The sequence below is a fragment of the Tupaia chinensis genome, unplaced genomic scaffold (genome assembly GCF_000334495.1).
Source record: "Tupaia chinensis unplaced genomic scaffold, TupChi_1.0 Scaffold148296_1, whole genome shotgun sequence".
In the NCBI taxonomy this organism is placed as follows: Eukaryota; Metazoa; Chordata; class Mammalia; order Scandentia; family Tupaiidae; genus Tupaia; species Tupaia belangeri.
In genome coordinates, this window is record NW_006208147.1 from 314,836 (window position 1) to 324,700 (window position 9,865).

At 44.1% G+C, this 9,865-nt stretch overlaps 1 protein-coding gene across 1 annotated transcript in view; it reads left to right on the forward strand.

Moving 5' to 3' along the window:
• Nucleotides 1-8,490, forward strand: part of MOGAT1 (monoacylglycerol O-acyltransferase 1) — a 53,090-nt gene extending 44,600 nt beyond the window's left edge. The window contains exon 6 of the mRNA XM_006170396.3: nucleotides 8,272-8,490. Within this exon, the coding sequence (XP_006170458.1) occupies nucleotides 8,272-8,426 (155 nt within the window). The 3' untranslated portion in view covers nucleotides 8,427-8,490. The remainder of the gene's footprint in view (nucleotides 1-8,271) is intronic.
• The last annotated feature ends 1,375 nt before the right edge of the window (nucleotides 8,491-9,865 follow it).

Consider the following 9,865-nt stretch of genomic DNA (forward strand, 5'->3'; position numbering starts at 1 on the left):
TTATTTTTTATTTTTAACTGTTTTCTTTCTGCCAAGAGGAGTCCTCTCTCTCAATATAATGCCCCATAGGTGTGTAGGGTGGCAAAGGCGTATCATGAGTCCATGTAGATGTTTACCTTCTTGCCAACTGCTAATTTCAGGACTCAGGTTAATGTCCAGAGCTCAGCCCACTGAGCCGACCACCCTTGGGGCAGTGCTCCATCCTTGATCATCACATCTCGAGAGGTAACTGCATAGCCAGCATATCGATTTCTATCCTGCATGTAACTGCTGCTGACAGTGAAGAGGGTGTGGTCTGGAGTCTTCAGCAATGTGTCAGGGTGTCCAGAAAAGACCTCGTCAAGAATGAGTCTGGAGCCTAACCGGAGGGTTTCCAACCAATAAGCCTTGATAGTGGACTGTCCTAGAGCTGGCTAGCCATTTTTATCCCCTGCTATTCTTCAGGGAGGTCACTGAGTGAGGGACCTGGGCAGTGATAACTTGGCCTAAGGTTAATTTGTCTGCCTCTTTAATTAATTTGACAATGGCAGCAAGGGCTCATAGGCAAGGGGACTATCCAGATGTCACAGGGTTGAGTCTCTTAGACAGGTAGGCAATGGGTCTCTCCCAAGGTCCAATGCACTGAGTCAGAATTCCTAGTGCTGTCTAACTTTTCTCATATATGAACAGATTGAATTCTTGAGTGACATCTGGGAGCCCCAAAACCTGGGCTTTCCCAAGACTTGACTTGAGAGTCTAGAAAGCCTGCTCTTGGAGGGGTCCCCATAAAATGGGACTCTTCTGGGCCTGTGAGTAGCTCATACAGTGGTCTGGCCTTCTTAGAAAAGCCTGGGATCCAAATTCTATAGAACCCTGCTGCTTCCAGGAACTCATGCAGTTGTCTCCTGTTTGTGGGCTGAGATGGTCCACATCTCATCTGTTTGTGTTCATGCCCAAGAGCATGGTGTTCTTTAGTCAGAATGAATCTTAGGAACTGCACCTGAATAGGATAGATCTGGGCCTTCTTCATTGAGACCTTGTACCTGGCCTGGGAGAGAAGCTGGAGCAGCACCCAAGTTGCAATTTTCTTGGGTCACTCCAGTAAGCAGGAGGTCATCCACATATTGGAGCAGCATACACCCAGTTTCCTGATCTGGAAAATTTTCTAAGTTGTTAGCAAGTGCTTCCCTGGGGGTTAATATTCGCCATTCTTCCTCTCGGGGCACTGTTACAGTCGGGATTTTGGCAGGACTGACAATCAATGCAGCTGAGCCTGATGAGTCAAAGCTGATTTGCTATTCTGATTCCATCATGGCCAGGAGGTCCCCTGGGCATTCTGGGTGGAAGGTCTTGAGGGCCCCTGGTGTATTCTTGGTCATTATCCCTTGGTTTGCCTTCTGCTTGGGGCATTCACCTTTCTAGTGTCCATACTCTGTGCAGTATGCACATTGGGTTGCTCTGGGCCTTGGGCGGCTGGGTTTTGGCCCCCCCAGGACCTGGTGGGGCATCTGATTGTCTAATCCTGGTGGTCAGCAGGGTTGCCTTTGGCTTCATCTGCTGGTCTGCTTCCTTTTTTTTTCTCATGGTCTTGGTTCACGGAGACTCAATTAGCAATCTCCAGGAGCTGGGTGGTGTTCATCCCGGCAGAGCCTTCCTGCTTTTGGAGTTTTTCTATGGATATCAGGGGCCAATTGGGCAACAAAGGTGGCATTAATCATTTGCTGACTTTCGGGGATCTCCAGATCAAATAGAGTACATATCCAGTATGCCTCATAGAGCTTCTCATAAGACTGCCCCAGCAGCTCATCTGTCTTCTGAATTACTTCCATGTTTTTTGCCATGTTAGTAGGTTTCTTTTGGTCAGGGTCTGGCACCAGGGGCAGCCAAAAGAGTGCATTGATTCTTCCCTTTATGCAAATATGTGACCATGGTGGAAGGACCTGGGCTATCTGCAGCTAGGAGTCAGCATAGAGAAACTGATCAGAGTGGCCTGGAGTGCCAGTGACAACATTGTATATAGCCCACACCATAAGGAGCTAAGTTCCTGGCGACCATCCTACTTTGAAAGGGGGCCATTCGACCTCACAAAGAACTCTCAATTTCTCTAGTTTCATTTTGACCCCCATAGTCACCAGAGAAGCCTTTTTTGAAATTAGCTAACATACAATCCAGCACAATGGGCTTTGATAACTTGGCTTGGAGTTTTTCCATGGTGGCACCAAGAGGCATGGCCCAAATATATCTGATTTCTCCAGATATCAAAAGCCTTCATCTCCCAGAGGGCTCAGGAGATCACTGGCTGGAGGAAGCTTTTGAGTAGATGATAAATGCTGCCAGGCGGTGCCCCATTGATGCAATTTTGAATCAAATTTAAATTATTTAATTTCAACCTGGTTAAGTAGAGTAATTTGGCAGCACGTGTAGAGGGACTAGCCCAGTTCCTCCCTTTTTCTGTTTTACATAAATTGTGAGAGTTTGTTTTACACGTTGATGCATAATTTACCAATAAACAAAAACTGTTCAACAAATTTCCCCCAAAATAAAACGTTCTTATTGGTAATGACTTAAAATTTTAATCATTTGAAAAAATTTTTAGAAGGCAGAAACAGAAAGCCCAAAGCAACTGCCCATAAAAAGAAAGTCCTGAGCACCTTAGGGACGAGAAAGGGTTAACTCAGTGTCTGTTAGCACTAAACAGAGTTGTTAGACTGTTATCAGGTCTTCAAGGTCATTAAGAGTTGCTAAGTTGCTATGGGGACTGAGCTACCAGGGCACCACAGGCTTTACATTTCCTTCAACACCTCTTGGCAATCCACATTAGCATTTTCAAAGGCCAGTTGCTTCAACAATGATTCAGTTGAATCTACATTCTCTACTTGCCTTTGCAAAGATTTTTTGCAGCCTATCTATAAATGCATCACAGTCAGGAGAAATTTGTGACCCAACTTTCCAAGGCAAAATTGATGACCTGACATTCACTACTCTGCCTATCCATCTCTATAGGGAAAGCCCTCCCATTGGCCTCTGTGTCCCTTCTCCTGCGAACCTAACCCGAACCTGTGTCCCAAACAGACAAAGGGTGGGTGCCCCCTGAAGAGGACCAATCAGGCATCTGTCTGGCTGTGTCCCTCGTGGGCTTTGTGTAGTTCCTTGGCAATAAGCAATCAGATATAGACCCTCCGCTGGATTGAACATGTAGAGAGGGACTGGGTCCCCCAGTGCCAATTTTGCCATTTAGCCTTCACAGAACTACCACAGAAATGCAATAACAGACCAAATCATGCTCTGTCACAAGAATCCATGGAGCCACAAACGCATTCATTTAGAGGTTATACATTCCCTCCCCACACCACCTTATTACCACATGAACCCTGACTGTCGGTCCTGCGACCGAAGGAGAGTAATCAAGTCTTCTACTCAATATGAGTAGGTCTGACTAGGGTTCTACAGATCCCTGGGGTTTTACCAGATTACCAGAGTTGACCAGGGTTGCTGCATCAGGGTCCAGGAGTTGATCTTTTTCTCCAGGCAGAGTCTGATGAGCCAGGAACGCTCAGCCTCAGAGCAGGCATCCCAGCTGAGGGATCCTGTCAAACGAGACAGGGGTGTGTCTATCTCTCCATACCGTAGTACCTATCCCAGAGGGGCAGCGTCCTGGGATCGATGGCTCAAAGTGCTAGCCTGATTCTGCTTCCCAGCCAATGCACCAAAATGTTGCAGAAAACCAGACACCAAGGAACAGAAAGCAGCACTCAGAAAGATTAGGAGAACTGTTTATTATGCTGGCGGGTGTTATTCAGGTGTTAACACTCTGAATCTCTGATCTCTGGAGCTGACTGTGTGTTGGACATAGCTTTTTTATGAGTGAATTGGGGAGGGGCAGTTTCAGCACACTTGGAGTGTCCTATAAAAGAAGGTGCTCGGAGTCTGCCCTAATATGGAACTGGCAGAGAAGCAGGGAATTCAACCTGCCCAAGGCCTTCGGCTGCTCAACAGTTCAGGGGAGGAAGAGTTAGCTCACAGGGGAACAGAAAACTGAGGCAGCTATCACCCCTGAATTCCTTCAGGGTTGCTCACAAGTTTTCCAGGTTGCTCCATAGCATAACCAGTTTCTTCTTCTTTTTTTTTTTTTTTTAATTGCTAAAAAATGTGTGTACTCACCAGAGACAGAGAGAAGGAGAGGGAGAAAGCTCACCCCCAGTGGGGCATGATCATACCACGGTCCCTTTTCCATTTCTTTATCCTAGTGGATTGGGTCATACACACACACGTGCCAAGCATGTTTATCCACCATGGCAGGGATTCAAGCCACACAGTTGGCCATGTGGGACCTAGCTCTTTCAATCGCCAGCCATGAAACTGGCCCCGTTTTGAATATCTGCTCTTTTTATATTTTCTGACCAGCTTCTTGAGAGCCTGCAAATAAGTTTCAACTTCCCTGTTAAATATTCCTGCCAAAGTGTTAATCTGAACTAAATCATGACCAAGTAATCAGACAAATCTAGACTGCGGGGCATTGCATAAACAACTGGCCTTGACTCTTTTTTTAAATTTTTTTTTAGGCCCTTACTCTTTAAAAATATCAAAGTCATGCAAGACAAAGGGAGTAGGTGCCCAGAGACACACAGCAGCTGTTGTGGGTTGGGAGGAAACAACTATAAATGATATTATTGGGGCAATGGATATAGTTTGAATATAGATTAAGCACAAACTATTACTGCATGGAGTTTTCATTTCTTTGGTGTGATAATGATGTAACATAGGACCGTGTTCTTGCTCTTAGATAATACATCTGAACGATTCAAGGATGAGGCAAATCATTAAATCACCAGTGTCTACAACTTACTTTCAACTGAGTCTACAAAAATAAAAATAAGGGCCGGCAGGTGGCATGGTGGTTAAGGCAATTGACTTTCACATGGCCAACTACATGGTTCAAGTCCTGGAGGTGGTGACTTGGAAAACATGCCAGGCATGTGTGTGTGTACATCCCCGAAATCCCCAGAGGAGAATGGAGGAGAAGGGACTGGTGTGGCCACCCTCACCAGCGGGTGATTTCTCACTATCTCTCTCTCTTTCTCTGTCTTTCTCTGGTAAGCATGAACATCTGAGAACAAACTATAAAAAAAATAATAAAGCATATATAGCTATGAAGGGGTTTCATAAAATTCATGGGAAATGCATATTATGAAAAACTGCATGGTGTTCACGTTTTTTTTTTTTTTTTTTTTTGCACAGCCATGTAGCATCTTGAGGAAAATAGGGCCTTGTATGAGTCTAGTAGAGGGATATATTCTATGAGATCTTTATAGTTAACAGAAAATAGAAAGAGGATTTTTTTTTCCCCAATTGTGTTAGACCTACTATTTGCCCCCTGAAAATGAAATATTGCCCATTTCCAAAGAAGGCCCACGTGCAACTGAGGAGACTATGTATGAGTGCCCTCTTCATCCTGGGTGAATACAGCACAGCATAGTAGAAACCAGCCCAAGATGACTATGTGTGGCCGTAAATACCAACTCATCTTTTTTTTTTTTTTTTGAAGGGGTTTTCACTATAGGGCGCATGCGCTCGCCAGAGAGACAGAGAGAGACATAGAGACAGAAAGTGAGAAATCACCTCCCAGGGGGGATGGTCACGCCGCAATCCCTTCTCCTCCATTCTCCTCTCAGGATCTTGGGCACGCACGCACACGTGCCCGGCGTGAGTTTTAAGCCACCGGGTCCGGGACACGAACCGCAGTCGACTACGTGGGAGTCCAGTGACATAGCCATTACGCTAACTGCTGGTTCCCAATACCAACTCATCTTAAAGTGCTGGGGGAATTGGAAAATGGAGCCGTCCTTCACACCAGCTGTAAAAAGCAGCAGAGCATAAACAAGAATTGTGATTTCTGACTCTGCCACAAGTAGGCGTCGGCCAATATTTTCCAGAGCTAGGAGTTTCATTTTCAAGAGCAGCCTGATGCAACTGTGCTTTTCTTTGTTCTGTAAAAAGGAAATTTTCAGCAGTTTGCAACTTTACAGCTTACTCTTATATTGAAAACATTTTCTTCTCCTTAGTAGTAAAAACAAAAACAAAAACAAAAAAACTATGTGGAGAAAAAGAATTCTGGTTTTCTAGGATTCCAGGGACCCTTTTTAGAATATCCCAATTATTTCTCCATCTCTGATAAGTACATGTGCCTGTTGCAGTTAAAAGTAATAATAATGGTAGTCGTAATAATAATAATAATGAAAGGACTAATGTCCACTATGAATAAATCTGACGTCCGAGCTACAAAGAAATCTGTGTGGGATCTTCTTTTGAAAAAGATTATTTCCCCACCTTTATTAATAATAGAGCACATGCGTGTGTGTATATATACATGTAAAAGATATATGAGAGAGAGAGAGCGAGACAGAGATCACCCTCCACAGGATCTGGTCATGCCATGATTCCTCTCTCTGGTCCTCCAGGCTGTCAGCTCTCGGGACTAGTGCACATGCCTGGAGTGTTTCAGGTTGAGTAGATGAGGGATTCAAACTATAGTTGCCATGTAGGAACCAGCTTGTCCTTTCATTTCTTAATTGCTTGCCCACAAGAGTCAGAGAGAGAGAGAGAAAGAGAGAACAAACACCCCCCTCCCAGTAGGACAAGGTCATGCCCCAACCCCTTCTCCATTTCATCATCCTTTCGGGCTTTGGGGCACACACACACACACACACACACACACACACACACACACGGGTATGTTTTTCAAAGTGCTAGGGTGGGACTCAAGCCTTGGCCGGCCATATGGCATCCAAATCCCGCAACTACTGAGCCACAAGGCTGTCTCATGCAAGAACTTCTGAGGCTCTATGTGATTAAATCCTCAGCAGCCTGAGAACATCAAATAATGCAGTAAGGGTGTGTGTGTGTGTGTGTGTGTGTGTGCATACATGTACATGTACGTGTTACCAGGCTCCTCTCTGTGCTCCCTTACTCCCATACTGATGTCGTTTTCCACTTCCTTCTCTGTGACTTAACATTTGCTTTGTTTTGTTCTCAATTTACCGCTTCTGCTACTGGCACGGACAAGCCTATATACCTAGCACAGGGTGTTTCAGGGGAGGTCAAAGGAAACCGCCTCCTCCGTAAGTTTCCTTCATTACCTACAACCTCATTTGACCTCATACCCAAGCTAATCGAAGGTCAGAGCCAGCAAATCAATGAGCATCTGTACATTTTCAGCCCTTGGCATCAGTAGCAGAGTATGACCAGCAGGGGGCGCACTGAATGCAAGCACCAAAACCTAGTGTGTGTACTGTGTAAAAATCTGAGATGAGTGAATTATGGGTTATTTAGTATATAAACACCTCCAAAAATATGTGTGTACGTTGCCGCATTTCTTTTTAATAACTACTGTATTTGTACTTATACAGGTAAGATACGAATGCATTCTTATTTGTAGAAAATTCACATAGTACAGATAGATGTAGTGAGAGGTCCCCCATCCTATCTCCTTTCACAGAGGTGATTATTGTCATTTGTCTCTTTCCAGACTTCTTATGCACTAAAAAACACAAGGCACCTAGATGTAGCAATGCTTTCTGCAATAAATGGAATCATTCTGTATTATTTTACAACTTATTTTTTCCTAATTCATATGTGTTAGACAACTGTGTGTATTTGCATATATCTGCACATCTTTATCATTTTATTCTTTTAAAAGTGCTGCCCAGGATTCCACTGAGTGACTGTTCCATAGTTTAGTAATTTTTTGGGTCTTTTTGTTGTTGTTGTTTCTCAGTCTCTACTATTACAAACAATGAAATTCTTGTGATTATACGTGTTTCTCTAATATAGACAGTTAGCTGCAAAGATGTATGTATTCTGAATTGGCTAGAAAGGCATTAGGAAGAGTCAGGATAGAGGGATGCCACGTGACTCGGGGATTTCACAGTCAGGAATAATGAGAGCACTGTGGTCTGGCTGTCAGCTGTACCAGAGGGAGAATGCTGGGGACGTGGACACACAGCCACGTCCACTCACTGCACAGCTGCAGTGCACACAGTAGCTCGTTTGACTCCAAGTCCAAACCACCAGGGTACTGACAATCCAGTTGTCTGCTGAGAAGGAAAGTTCCCTGTTTGTTATCAAATGGAATGGCGTGACCGCTGCAGGCAGCCAGTAAGATGAAAAAAGGCTTGGCAAGAGCAGCCTGGAGGGGTTCTGATTGGCAGGCCTCCCCACCGCTGCCCATCAGAGGTGGGCGCCTGCGGTGGAGTGGTTTTGGTTTCTCGTGTGATGTATTCTCTATTTTTGCAGTCGGCCGCCCAATCCCTGTTCTTCGGACTCCGCACCCAACCCCAGAGCAGATTGAAGAATTGCATCAGACCTATATGGAAGAGCTCATGAAATTATTTGAGGAGCACAAAGGGAAGTATGGTATTCCAGAACATGAAAAGCTTATTTTAAAATAACTGTAATAAGGCATGAAGGAGGACAAGAGAACATCTCACTGAAAGAATAAATATTTTAAATACATTTACTTTTTTTCCTCTTGACTGTGGAATCAAATTTGCAACTGAAAAGTACTATTTATGGTGACAAATGTTTTATCTTTGGTGGATAAGATGACTGTAAATGACTAGAAGATAAGGTGGGAGATGACTGTAAGATTTTTAATAATTGGGCCAGCCCTGTGGCCCAGTGGTTAAAGGAGCTGGATCCCACATGGCCATGGTTTGGATCATGGCCCTGATGGCTTAAAAATGTGCCTGGTGCATGTGTTTTTGTTCCCCAAATCTCAACAGCATGGAGAAAGGGAGGAGAAGGGAAAGCAGTGTGACCATGCCCCACAGGGGGTGCTTTCTCCCTTTCTCTCTGTCTCTCTGGTGAGAACACATACCCTCTGGCAAATGTGTTTTAAGTGTCAAAAGATTTTAATGGACTAGCCCATAATCTTATAGTTAAGGTGTCAGGACCCCATATGGCCAACTGCGCAGTTCAAGTCCTAGACCTGGCTGCATTAGAAATATACTAGGGATATGTGTGTGCACACACATGCATATGTACCCAAAATCTCAAAGGGGGGGGGGAGAAATGGAGGAGAAGGGATTACCATGCCACCATGCCCTATGGGGGTGTTTTCTCACTCCTCCCCCACATGTCTCTCTCGAGCAAGCACACATGCCTCTGGCAAATAAAAACAAACAAAAAAAAGAAAAGAACATTTTTAATAATTTTCCTTTAGAGGCCAGCAGGAGGCATGGTGGTTAAGGCACTGGACTTCTACATGGCTGAGCACGGTTACAGTCCCCATCCTAGTGGCTTGCTTTCTCTCGTTCCCTCTTTCTCTCTCTCAATCTGGTTAAACAATAATAATGATAAATAAAATTAAATAAGTAATTATTTTCAAAAAATCTTTAGGAAGGCTAAATCATTTCACAAGTTAAAAGAAGGCTTAGAATTATTCGTGTGCTCAAAAAAAAAGTGACAGTTTCAAAAAATAATTAGACCCTTTGCGACACATCACAATAACTTAAGGTGGTGTTTTCACGCAGGATGACAGCTGTTGTTCAGCACAGCTGGAACATTTAGGAGACAGGGTGTATAATAATGTGCTGTATTAAGTTGGAGAAGATAATTTTTTCGGCTTGCACAGACCACTTGTTAGAGAATAGTGTTTCTTAGTACTTAGGTCATTTGATTCTTCCTGTCACGCCAACCAACGTGTTTCTGTACAATAATGAAGCATCTCTGTGCCAGTTCTGAAACAGGGTGGATCGCCATGTGGACAAGAGCATGTCTCTTTGTTTCTACTCACGCTTGAAACATGCTCATTTGCTATGGACAAAGAAGTCTATTTGGAAGGCCTCCTTTTGCTCATGTTTTAGGATATTGGAAATTCCAAAAGGCT